The 13582-nt window shown below is 33.6% G+C and overlaps 1 protein-coding gene across 2 annotated transcripts in view; it reads right to left on the reverse strand.

The window, feature by feature from the left end:
- LOC143224236 (WD repeat-containing protein 47-like) overlaps window positions 1–13582 on the reverse strand; it is an 87482-nt gene that overhangs the window by 15535 nt on the left and 58365 nt on the right. For both annotated transcript variants that reach the window (XM_076452657.1, XM_076452663.1), the window contains exon 8: window positions 7380–7598. In XM_076452657.1, coding sequence (XP_076308772.1) covers window positions 7380–7598 — 219 coding nt within the window. The remainder of the gene's footprint in view (window positions 1–7379; window positions 7599–13582) is intronic.

Genomic DNA, 13582 nt, shown 5'->3' on the forward strand with positions numbered 1-13582 from the left:
ATGTTTCAACCAATATGTCTCTAGATCAAAGCTTCTTTACGAACTTTGGAGAGCCAGCAAGACCCTCTAGTCCCTTCTGAATAAAAAAGGGGACATTTGCCCTAAAGGTTTTTCTGAAAGAGAATGTAATATAAGAAAATGAGGTACGTGTGTTACAGATGTTGAAGACTGCTGCTCAGAGTCTTCAAGACGTGGTCGTTTACCTATTGACTGCTTTTTCACTAATTTTATTTAAATTTTTGAAGGAGGATCCATAGGAAAAAGGAAAATTTCGGTACGAACTGACCCCACTCACCATGGAACCCTACCAGGGGACGCACTACAATGTCATGCAAGGACAATGCAGCAATGCCAGGGTTTCGTGAGCACTATACCCAAACACCAGCATCAGACATAATGTCCACATTACTCGTTGAGAACTTTCAACACTGGTACTTGGTTGACTTTAGCCCAAGTGGACCAGCCGACTGACCCAAGCGGGGCCACCCAAAGGCCGCCCGTCTACAGAAATTCAAGACCAAAGTGGTGTGTTAGGGTCGGACCCCTCAACCACCAGGGTCCTCTCCTCCCCTTCACGGGTCACCACGCACAGCAAACACGTGGGTGGATGTTTAGATCCCAGAGGAGGTATACTGAAAGAACAGAACCTTCCCTTGGAGGTCACCTCACCACGTACAGGAATCCACACTGAGGGGAAGATAATAGGGATGGCAAAAAGTGTAGTAGAATCTTAACAAACCAAAACAGGATAAATCAACCTCAATTATGACTGAATAATTTTATATATATATTGTTATATGTTTATTCTTTGCTGTGCTATTACATAAGGATGATGCAAGTGACATCCTTGCTATCTTCTTTAGATTGTTATTGAACAACTGATACTAGCAATCCATACATTCACTTCATTTTTCTTTGAGTTTTTTTTCTTTCCCCCTTTTTACTTTTAATGCAGTGCTTCGAAAGACAAAGGAGGGTTGTGTTTATAACCAAGTTCTAAATATAATGAGGTTCAACTGTAATATTTACTGTTTATCTAATATTGGCTGGTAATTTCTGTTTTACCCTGTAGATAAAGCTTTTTAACTCACTCTCTCCACACAGGTTCAGTCAAATCTACTGACCTCACAACCACTACGCACTTGTTATAGTTTTCATACTATAACTTTTCATACAGTATGTGTATTACCATAAAATTTGGCACTTTTAGTAAACATAACAAGTCTTTTGTGCTTGAAAAATCAGATATTTTAATGAAGGATTTTTACCACAGATGTGTCCATGACTATATTGTTTTTTTTTATATATAGTCCAATGCAAAGGGATTTTATATTCACATTAAAAATACTTTTCTTTTTTTTAAAAAATCTCAAGTTTCACTTGCATAATCTGTAAAACCTCCCAAATACACAACTTTATTTTCAGTAAAACTTTATATTTTATCAGTTATTACCATTACCTCAATATTTGATTTTTTATTCTGTAGGCAAATTGTCAAAGCATAATGAAATGTTAAGTCAGAAATAAAATTAATAGATGTACCTTTTTTTAATTTATTAATTACAAACTTTCAATGTATTTCTCCTGGGAGTTTCAACATCTAAACCAATATATTTTCTGTGTTTATTTTACTATCAACAACTGAAGTTGGAACCCACTAAAAATAAAGCACATTGTCACTTTTGTCACTAGACTGTTTACATGGCACTGTAATACAATACTCTCAAAAGCAACTAAACATGTGTGAAGAGATAGATGATTTGACTTCTAGCTTCGAGAACAGGGTGTCTAATTTATCAGATTACACATCTTGAAATGTTTTCTTGGAAACTTCAGAGTAATTACACAGGACTGAGAACCAGTGAAAACATTTATGTCAACAAAAGGATGTGAAATTTATCAACTCATGTATGTATCCTACAGTGTTTACAACAAGAGTTCTCCAGAGTAACAACATTGCACTTTGAATCGATGGTACCAATACAATAAACATTGCAATTCATTGAATACTGATAATTTGTTTTGAGTGTTTGGAGTTTAGCAGCATAGGTATAAAAGAAGTTATATGAGCACATGCTTATAAAATCTTATTTCCCTTTTCTGCACACTTATTCTAATACTATTCCAATACTCATTTAGTTTCACAAACCTTATAAGTCTATTCTTCTTCAAAAAACAAGTTTTGCAGCTAAAAAGTAGTTTTGAAGTTCCATTGCAGTTGTGAAACATCTTAAGTTGTTACTGACTCTAAACTAGAAGTGAGTAACTATCATTTATAATATATATATATATATGTAAAACCTTTGTTCAAAAAGTTCAGTATATAGTTGTTGATCTAAATTCAATGTAGCTGTTTCTGTATATTAGCATATCATGTACTGCTTCTGAACTCTGTGAAACACATCCCTGAATAAACATAATGTTTAATGATACACAATACAGAAAAGAGGAACCCCCCGCTAGTACAGCGGTATGTCTACGGATTTACAACACTAAAATCAGATAGCCCTATGTGGCTTTGCTATAAGAAAAACACACACACAGAAAAGGATACACAACATATTTTTTTTTCTAGAAATGGACTAGCATATTAATGAGAAGTGAACTTAAAAAAACACAGTAAAGAATAGATCCTATCAAAAGAATCTGATGTTAAGAAAGTTTCTGACAGGTTTCAATGCTTCTCACATAATCTCTCTACAAAACAAGATAGCCACAAAATCCAGAAGCAGCACTTCTTGATTCTGTCTTATGGACAAATCAGGAAGTAGCTAGTGAAACATAATCAACTGAAAATGTTGTGGAATTATTCAGGTTAAGTATGTCAAAGTAACCTACACTACCACCACAGGGTAAATGCAGGACAAAGAGTAGAGCTACAGTGTCAACTAGGACTGCTCCTTCCAAGGAAGAAGAGACCTCTCACCTGCAGTAATACCTAAACCTAGGTGCAGATCACTGAAAAGGAAACCCTTCATTTATTTTCATTCAACTGAGGTGAATTTGTGTTCTTACAGATCACCTCTACAAATATGGTTAATTATTTTTATTTCCTACTGAAACATTAAATTACACTGTTATTGAAAGACACTGATATGCACAGTATAACTCATTCCACACAGTGACACTCGAAATAACTGACTACATGACCTCTTTGTACTTGTTTAAAGTTATTTTAGATTGAATACTTCTAACCTTCAATATAGTGTGTATATCTTCACAAAATTTGGCAGTATTTCACTTATAATATTAAGTCCTTAACATACAAAAATTATATTTTTAATAAAATAAAATAAAGACTTGTCCATAAATATATTGGGTATTTGTTTTGAATAGCCCACGTGCAAAGTAATTTTCATGTTAAAATTAAAAATACCTTTCCTTTTCTCAGAAATCTCAAACTTCCTTTGTGTAATCCATAAGACCTCCTAAGTGCATTTTTTTCAGTAAAATTTAAAAGTTTATATGTTATTTTTTCAAGCCTAACTCAAAATGGGATCTGTAAATCTGCCCAACCTTGCAACCACATACAAGAGGAACAAATTTAAATTACCTTCATATTGTAAAATAAAACCACATTTATTTATAATTAAATTTTACTTTTTAATTACCCTTGAACTGTGACTAACTATCATCTGTATAGTTGTGAGTTGTAAATTACTTGGGGAATGTGCAGCTCATGTTATGCTACTGAATTACATTACCCACAAGCTATTACAACTAGCACAAGTAGCTCATGTACATGTCTCTTTAAACACTTTAATTTTTTTATTATTTATTCTACATAATCTAATCTTAACTAACCTAAAAATATTCTTATATTTATATTTTTGTTGTTTTTATAATTACACAAATAATAAACATGAAAAACAAGAAATAAAATATTTATCAAATCTTTTCTTTTGCTTTCCATTGTTGAAGAGAGTTAAACCTAATATTTTATATATCTCATAGTACTGCGATTAATAATATTTATTTATGTAAATAATGCTCTAAACAATATAAAGTAATAATATGCAAAAAGTAGACAAATTCCCTTACTTCCCAAAAATGTTCTGGCTTCCTAACTTTGCGACAAAAGTCATTACAAATTCATTCAGTTAACTGTTAACTCTCTCACAGGAACACTTTCTCTACTTTGAGTGAAACTGCCATTTACCCATTCAGAATGTAATGTTATAGAATACACCATTTGACAGATAAAAACCTTAAGTTTCTACACGTTATAGGTAATATATAATTAAACATAAGAGTGAACTATTAACAAATTATAAAAGACAGGATGTAACATGTGGGGTCTGACTTTCTATTTGATAGCTCTGTAACCAAAAAAACATTGAACACTATAATAAATCTAGTTTTTCTGAGCAATGATAATTTTATAGAGAGTAATTTATATTTAATTTTGTACTTTTTCAAGGGGTGGTGGATGAAATAGGGATGATGACATACTAAGAGAAAAAGTGTCACACTAGGGGAAATTCAAGATTTGTTTTTCAAATATTCCCTTGTATAATTATGAACTTAAAACTTATATGCTATTAAAATATGGATTATTAGCTAAGATTCTCTGCTATAATAATATGCATAACATAAACAAAAAGTAGTTTAATAAAACTTTGAATATAAGACAATACAATTTTGTGTCACGTGCAGCAAAAAATAACCGGGTGAACAGAGCTAAACAGTTACACCAAGAAGGTGAACCATCAAGAAAAAAAACAGTAAAATGGACTGACATGACTTGTGAAGATATGTTAACATATTTTGGACTAACAATAGCTATAAGACCCAAGCCTTATCCTTCTCTTTCTGACTATTGGTCTATGTACCTTCCTTTTCATACTTACTGGTTCTCTACCATCTTCTCGACAGACAGGTTTTTAGCTATCCATATTAACTTGCATTTTAATAACAATACTAATGCTCTTCTTCCTAGAACTGATCCTGTCTATAACAATTTGTTTTAAAGTTAGACCTATCACAGACTATCTACTAAAATTTTTTTTCTCTTATTTTCCTAACAAGGAATTAACTGTAGATGAGCAGATGTCAGGAACAAAATGTAGAACTGGTTTTCTCTAGTATTTACTTCAAAAACTTGTTGAGTGGAGTATCAAGTTTGAGCCTTTGCAGAAGTTGTAAGTGGATACTCTCTGTTAAGTTTAAAATTCACACATGTAATAAGAGACAAGTGATGTAACTGATGTACATGTACAACAGACCAAGACTGGGTTTTCACGAACAACTTTTATACTTCCCTTTGTTTATTTGTCAAATTACTGACTATGGAATCCTATGCTTGTTGGAATATAGGAAAGACAGACTGTATTTCCCACAGAAATAAATTTTTACGAACCTTCAGAGAGGGGAAGTATGAATTTTAGATGTGGAACTCTGATGGCTACGAAGTGGACTGGCAAATAAGATGTTTACATACTTTCAATTATACATTCTAGTACTATGGCAACAATGGCAATGACACAGGGAGAAACACTGAAGTTACAACAATTTAATTGTGGATTACAAGTTTATGGGAGGAATGGACCTGAATAACTAACATTTAAGTTACTACTCTATGGGATGACGGACAAAAAAATAGTATAAAAACTATTTATTCATTTTGGACAACACAGTTATACAAACAAAAGACCAAGCAACCAACATTATCTCATGCATCTTTCATAAAGGACCTGGTCACAGCTCCTATTGAGCCTCTACTTCAAAGCGGAATAAGTCCTTCTGGTATACCTCTTTCTAGAACTTGACAAGACTTATCACCACTGAGAGATGCTCTGGGCAGGCATTTACCTATACTTCTTAATAAAAGTAATATAAAAAAATGTAGACTTGCCTCCAAGAAAATAAAGTACTCACTACATGCACTCCCTGTGATTAAATTCTCTGTATGAAACATTTTAGAGTATCACAACAGGGATTCTCTTTAAAAAAGTTAAGACTTTATATATATGTACAAAATAAGTGTCTACTATTTTCCTTTGTTTACAATTGAACTTTTTTTTAACTTAACAAATATCTTAGAATTTTTAATTGGTTGTTCTATAATGTACGACAATGTTTCAGTTTTACAATGCTTTCTTTGACTGAAATATTTTTGTACAGTTTTCTTTTAGTATTCATACACTTGTATGTACATGTATAAATACTAATACTTGTATATCACCAATACATGTGAATACTTTCATGTGTCAAAATCAGTTTACATTATATATATATACTATCATATGTAGGAATTTTGCAGTTTTCAAAACTGTTTGTAATGAAATGCATGTCTATATGATTTTCCATTCATTTAAACAATACGTACACCCTTTCTTTTTTACATAACCTCACTTCTCCAATTTTTTGTAAAATACTTTACCTTTATAAATTATCAGAGGTTAGAGGTTCTTATTTTATATTTAACTTGTTCATATCTTAAATACATGTTTCTAATTCATTAGCTACTGTACACATTGCATGGTAGGTAGGTGTTATAAAATGTGAGCTGACCAATAAGCTGAGAGTTTGTGTTGTGAAACAAAGATTTATTTTTAATACTTGTTTCTTTATATTCCATTTTAAATTGAGAAATTAAAAGATATGTAACATTAAAATTTGAATTATAACCTACATTTAATGCTAATTTCATAATTACTAATCAACTTATTTACTACAATTTTTAAAATGGCTCTCTAAAACATCACAATGTGCACTTTAACTTGCTCAGGGCAAAATGGATCAAGTAACACCACATTTCTCTAACAATGCTAATTTCAAAGGGCAATGCCAGCATCTCTTAAACTAGAATTGATTTTTTAAAATTACTACTAGTTATTAATAACACTTATAAAAGCAGATACTCCATTTGGAAACCAGTCACATCAGTGAAATTGATTGACATTACTGTTTTGGGTTTTTAGATATCATATAATAAAAACAAAACAAAACAGAATTCTCAAAAGTTGTGACTCAGTCATTACATAGATATTGTTATAAAATGAACTAAAAACTATACAGTGCTGTAAAGCTCTGATGACCTATTTAGGAGATATTTGAAACACCATTTCAGAGAACAATCTGAACCATCCCTATACAGGCAGTACTAGCACCTCCTTAATATCTTTTAAATTATTTTTGTTACAATTTTGACAAACTACAAGCTTAAAATTCAGTTCTGTAGGGTACAATATTAATAGTCAATGATAACAGAAAGTTCAACTTTTAAAAATGGAGTTAGAAATGTTGATGATTTCAAATTATTAATAAATGACACTAAACAAGAGATCCTGTTACAACCATAATATTACAATATTCCCAGTGTCTTACCTAATGTAACATTTGTGAATAATATTTTGTTTGCATCATTCTGTTCTTACCTTGCAGGTCAGTCAAAGCAATTCTATGGTCATACGAGGCTGTGAGAAGATAAAATGCTTTGGGTGAAAACCGGATAGTTTTAACATCAGATGTATGTGGTTGAAAGCACTGAACTATCCGTCCACCTCTGATATCATACAGCATGCAGTTGGCATCTTCATGCCCTGACACAAGTAGTCGACCTGAAGGATCCACACAGACTGCAGCAACTGGACTTCCTGCAATGAAATAAAAGTCTAATTTTATAGGCCAATATATGATTTGTAGTTGAAAAATGTTTATACATAATTTTTTCCATACTTGGTAGGTGTACATATAGTATGTATGTTTGTGAAAACCTTTGAACACACAATACAGAAACAGTATTCATATGAAACATTACTGACCATATAAAAAACTTTTGTTTGTTGTTGTACTACAGAACTGGATTATTTTCATGACTGTATCACAATAAAGTGAACAAACTATTCCTCTGTTTCACAACTGTCACTTAATTCCAATGTCTCCAATTATCTGTGCAAAACAAATGAGATGTTTTATTATATGCACCAATTTCAGAGTAAAATGAAAAAGCTGTCACATCACATTCTTCCAACATGTGCATTATATTAGATGATCAATTTATTCTTTTGCATATTCTTTCACAGGGGATGAAATATTTAATATTTCATTGAGTCTAAACAGACTCGATCATAATTATGATAAGCTAAATTCATAAATAAGTACTACCTTAAGAGAACATACACGTACTAAAAAATCCCAAAAGCAATCATGATTATTTGAGCAAAGATTACAAAACTCTACAATCTAATTATAGTTTATGAACCTTAACAATGTTAACAAATTAAAGACAGTGAATCAAGTTATAGAAGTTTTTATAAATGTCAAAAAGAAATACTACCAAAATGAAGAAATATCAAATGAAACATCTTATGCTGGATTACAAGTGAATCATATCATAATGCAATTTCATGTTCTGCTTGGTTTTAACTAATTTCTTTTTGTTACGATGAAATAAATCATTACAAACTACTCCTATATCAAAAACATATGCAACATTTTATTTTTTTAAAATGAAGTATTTGTAACAATCTTCCATGTTATCCAAACTTCAAAATTAGTTTCAGACATATAAAAAAACAAAGTTGTACGAAAAGAGGATTAAATTGTTTTTATATTGTATATATTATTAAAATTAGTGCATGTACAACAATAATACTAACAGTCAGTTTTTCTCTAAAGTTTTATTAATCAACAAAATTCCAGAAGAACAGTAAAACAAAACTTAATAGAATCAAAAGCCTCATGTTGATATTTCTAGTCAACAAAATGTTGATATTGTTAATAAACAATAACTGTAAAGAATTGTAATTCATAGCTTGCAAAACTTTTCTGTTGCTTAAAACATTGTTGTATGATATAATACACACACAGACAGCTTCATTTAGCGTAATATCGTGAGCTTTCTTGTGGATTATGATTCTGCATAATGATGTTATTATGCAGCAAAAGCCTTCTGCCAATATCAGAGTGATACACCTCCTTATGCACTAACTTCCTCTATGCTTTGCACTCTTAAACCTTCATTCTTTGAGAAGGCAAGGAATACTTAGGTGTACTGGAAGTGGCGAGGAAAGATGGAAAGGTGTATAAAGAGATGATTATCTATTGGAACTACATAATGAGCATTTTTCATTATCCTTGCTAGATACATAATTTTGAAAAGTAAGTACATCCTGAGAGGTACCACCAGCCACTTGTAAGGAATCTATAATTAAAATGCTGTAATAAGAAAAAGGAAATAGGTTCATTTGTATTGACAGTGGTTAGACTGTAGGATGGTGAGTAGAGGCAGGTGATAACCTCCAAGAGGTGAGATAATCTGGTAGAAAGAAATGAGGAACAGTTTGAGAGTAGTGATTCTCAATAAGGAGATGACCAAACACAGAAACTGATGGACCAAACTTGTAAGGGTAGAAGGAAATATGTCTGTTGAAAAAGAGGAATCCCAGGAAATATAGATTCAAAGACAGGAACCATAAATTTGATAGGCAGAAGATAAGTAGGTAAGAAAAGTACAAACATGGTATAAAAAACCTGACTGACAGATCATAGAGATGTGAAATAGAAGGAAGGGTGATACGAGAAAAGAAGTAGCTGAAACCTTATGACATGTAAATGAAGCAACAACAGGCAAGAAGTATGAGCACATAGGTCTTATTAGAAAGATGGTATAAGATGCAGGTTGCCAATGGCTCAAGAGAGGCACAGGTAAAAGTATGTAAGAGGACAACAATCAGGTTTGGGAACATGGTAAGTGATGAGTAGGTTTACATACAAGGAAGAACTAAAATAAGCTGAAGAGAACTGGGAAAGAAGACATGTTGCTGTATTAAGAATGGTGAAATGTTGCAAACAAGGCCACCCAACAACCAGCAATAATAGAGACAGCTGTCCACTGTCAACTAGCCATGTAAAAGGAAGAGAGATGACTGATGGTAGGACAGTCAGGAGGAAAGTAATGACAAATGAACTAATGTTAAAAGACATGCCACTTATGGATGAGATGGATAAGGTAGAAAAACAACAAGGAAAATGTCTATCAGATTCAAAAGTCCAGTTTAACAGGCAATGAATTGGACAAGTGCTAAATGTGAAAGTGAATGGACAAGATCCCACAATGAAACAGTAATGCAAGTTTGAAGCAAAAGAGAGTGAGCATAATTGGTAGGGGAAGTGGGAATAAAATTGTTTCATGGCACGGAAGAGTGAACTAGGGTTAAGCCAGCCAGAGAGATACCACCAAGAGGACACAACAAAGAGAGGTTTGAATCAAGACCAAAACCTAAAGTACCAGATGGAGAGATGCATTGATATGGAGAGAGTAGTAGTCCTATTGTGAAGTTGTCATTCAGAGATGCTCTCCAACTAGAGAGGAAAGCATTGGTGAAGGAGCACGGGTCTGATTTAGGTGTAGGTAATAGAACACTGACAGTGAAATTGAATCAATTCATTCACCAGTACAAGTTCTTGAATACAGAAGCAGTCAGGTGAACCACTGAGATCAAAATTTCACATAAGGATCAATGGAGGAGGAGGTGCATATATGAAAATCCAAAGGAATAAGCAGTTCCTGTAAAACCATGTTCTCCTAACACTAAAACCTATCATTCAGTATGAGTAGGATATGTGTGAATCCATGGCTAGCAGATAGACAGGAAATGCTGAGCACAGTTGAGAAATGAGTTGAAAAAACACTCCCACTTGAATAAGATACTGAGTGGGAGTGACACATTGTATATTGATGGGACTGGAAGGTGGAAAAGAAAACATTATGAGTGGTGAGAAGAGGTAAAGAAAAGAATTCGACAGAAAGTTTATGCATACAGACTAGAGTAAAGCCTACATGAAAAGAAAAGTGTGACCACAAAGTTCAAACCAGGATAGCCAGACATCCACAGGACTGAACTCGACTTAATCATCACCAATGACCTGAATGATCTGATACCATGTACAAGAGGAAAATCAGGAATTGAAAATTAAAAAAACAAAAAAACTAGAGATTAAATTGAGGGTTAAGGTTCGGGCAGCGAGGAAGCAAGGAACAAAACTTGAGTATTGACAATGGATGGCCTTAGCCTACAATTGAATCATATCAGGAATATCTCCAAAACTTTAGAGCAAAGATCTCATACAAGGGGAGAGAAAAAATCCTGAAACAGGAGAGTATCCATACTGAAAAATTCCCTGCAGCAAAGCGTCTAGTATGCAGAGAATTGTTAGAAGTGAAACAGGCTACAGTGGAGAGTTGAAGGGAACAGGAATTTCTCACAAAATTCTCTGGGACAAGGTGAAATGCCTTAGATGTGAGGAACAGAGAGGAGAGTTAAAAAGTAGAGTAAAAAAGATAAGGCAGAGACAAGAGTGTTGGACACTTTAGTGAAATCAACACCCAAAAAACAGGAAAAGGCAATTCTCAATATGTGAATTATTAAGGGGATTTAGAATGACTAAAATTGAGGATATAAGAATTAAACAGTCAGTGAGTGCAAAGCTTGAGGCTGCAGGAATGTAACTGGTAAAGAAGAAGGTAAATGAAATTAGTGATGATTAAGAAGTAAGGAACAAGAAAATAATATGACACAGTGAAAAGAGAAAGAATGGTGCGTACCTGTGAAATTACGTTCTGATAAAAAAAGAAAATTAAAGGTTTCTCTTCAACAGAAAGTTCCCAAAATATAACCTGAAAATAATGAAACTGAAGGTTCTAACGGCATAAAAAAACTCACTACCTGATTTGCAATAGCTGTTAAGTCATTCCCAGTAAATGTGCTTCCATAAACCATACTCTTTACATAACCTGTGTGAAGATGTTATTCACCTACATGAGTAGTAGAAGATATTACATGAAATTGTGAGCTCATAGCTCATAGCAAAAAAGTTCCTTAAACATCTGAAATTACAATGAACTGAAAAAGAAGAAAAGACAGAAGTAAGCAAACAGTGAATTGGTACACAAGGAGATGTGTTTTTGTCCTATTGATGGAGGACTTTTGTTGCATATTAATGTTATTACACAGTAGCACAATTCACAAGAAATCTTGTGAGATTAGGTTGGTTGGTTGGTTGGTTGATTTAGTGTTTTATGGCACAAAGCAGCTAGACTATCTGCACCAAATGTCCGGTTAAAAGGTAAAAGTAAATTCAGTAAAATTCATAAAAAATATTAAGGTAAAACAAAACAAATTTTAAAATTTGTCAACGTCAAGAGAGAAACTACAGTAATTCAAGTTGTAAAGGAGTTTCTGTAACGTGACTGTAATAATCATAATTTGACAGGAAGACTAACAGGTAAGTACAAAAACCACCATCAGTCACCCGATATTGGCCTTTCCAGTCCTGGTTTCGAGTTACTTAATGTTATGGTCAGTTTCTAATTTCAAATTGAACTACATGAACTATGATTTTTAAAAGGAAGCCACATCAAAAAGGTGTAAAGTACAAATTAAAAAACTTAAATGGCAAAAAAAAAGATTAATGGCCTTTAAAAAACTAAAAACATTACCAAGGTGGGCAGTGTCACCATCACCAATAACAGTGTCTAACGTTATGGACAAACCTTGGTACAGAACATGCTTAAAATGGTGCCGTCGTTGTGAATCATAATGATGACAAGAAAGTAAAATATGACTTATTGTATTCTGAGTGTTACACAAACTACACACTGGAGCATCAATTCCAGATAAAAGAAAATGATGACTTAAAACACTGTGACCAATGGGTAGTCTAGTCAGAACAACTTCCTCTTTCTGATCCTTACGGTAACAAGACGGCCAAAGTCCAATATAAAGTCTTATTTAGAAAAGCTTGTTTTCGCATTGCTCACTCCAAGTTGACTGCCAGCTGGCACAGAGCTGAGCCTTGAATACAGGACCATAGTCCATGTATGGGACAGGCACAGCGGTGATAGTGCCAGAGCAGATAGACTTAGCTGCAGTGTGGGCGAGCTCGTTCCCAGAAAAACTGGATAGAAGTAGATGTTAAAGAGAAATGGGCCAGTGAGTTTTGAATATTGGCGAGAACAAGGTGTGAACCAATGTGAAGCAATTCCAGGGCCAGTAGAGAACTAAGAGAGTCAGTATAAATCATGCAGTTCGAGTACTGCTTGGTGTCTATGTGATCCAGGGCAAGATAAATGGTATACAGTTCAGCAGTGAACACAGAAGCTGTAAAGGGGATTCTGCACGCAACCACCGAACCACAACAAACCATGGCAGAGACAACACAGTCACCTGATTTTGAACCATCAGTATAAATAAGAATGGAATGATGGTTTGAAAGATGTTCAACAAATAGTAGACAGTATTTCCAATTAGGAGTGTCTACTTTTCTCAAATGACTTAAACTTAGGTCACAAATGGGGACTATAAAAAGCCATGGTGGGATGGGCTAATCAGTGGATACAGCAATGTTATCCAAAAACAGACCCAATTCATCTAACTGCGCCTGGACACGAAGGCCAAAAGGAGCAATGGCAGACCATCTGGTCTGAAAAAGCATGGCCCACCAAGGATGGAAAACACATCCCCAGGTGGGATGCTTTAGTAAGGAATGAAGTTTCGAAGCATACAGTAAAGACAGTTGCAAACAACGGAGGTGCAAAGAAGGTTCATGAGACTATGTACAGGCTCTAAACTGGGGA

Source organism: Tachypleus tridentatus, chromosome 1 (genome assembly GCF_004210375.1).
Source record: "Tachypleus tridentatus isolate NWPU-2018 chromosome 1, ASM421037v1, whole genome shotgun sequence".
Taxonomy (NCBI): Eukaryota; Metazoa; Arthropoda; class Merostomata; order Xiphosura; family Limulidae; genus Tachypleus; species Tachypleus tridentatus.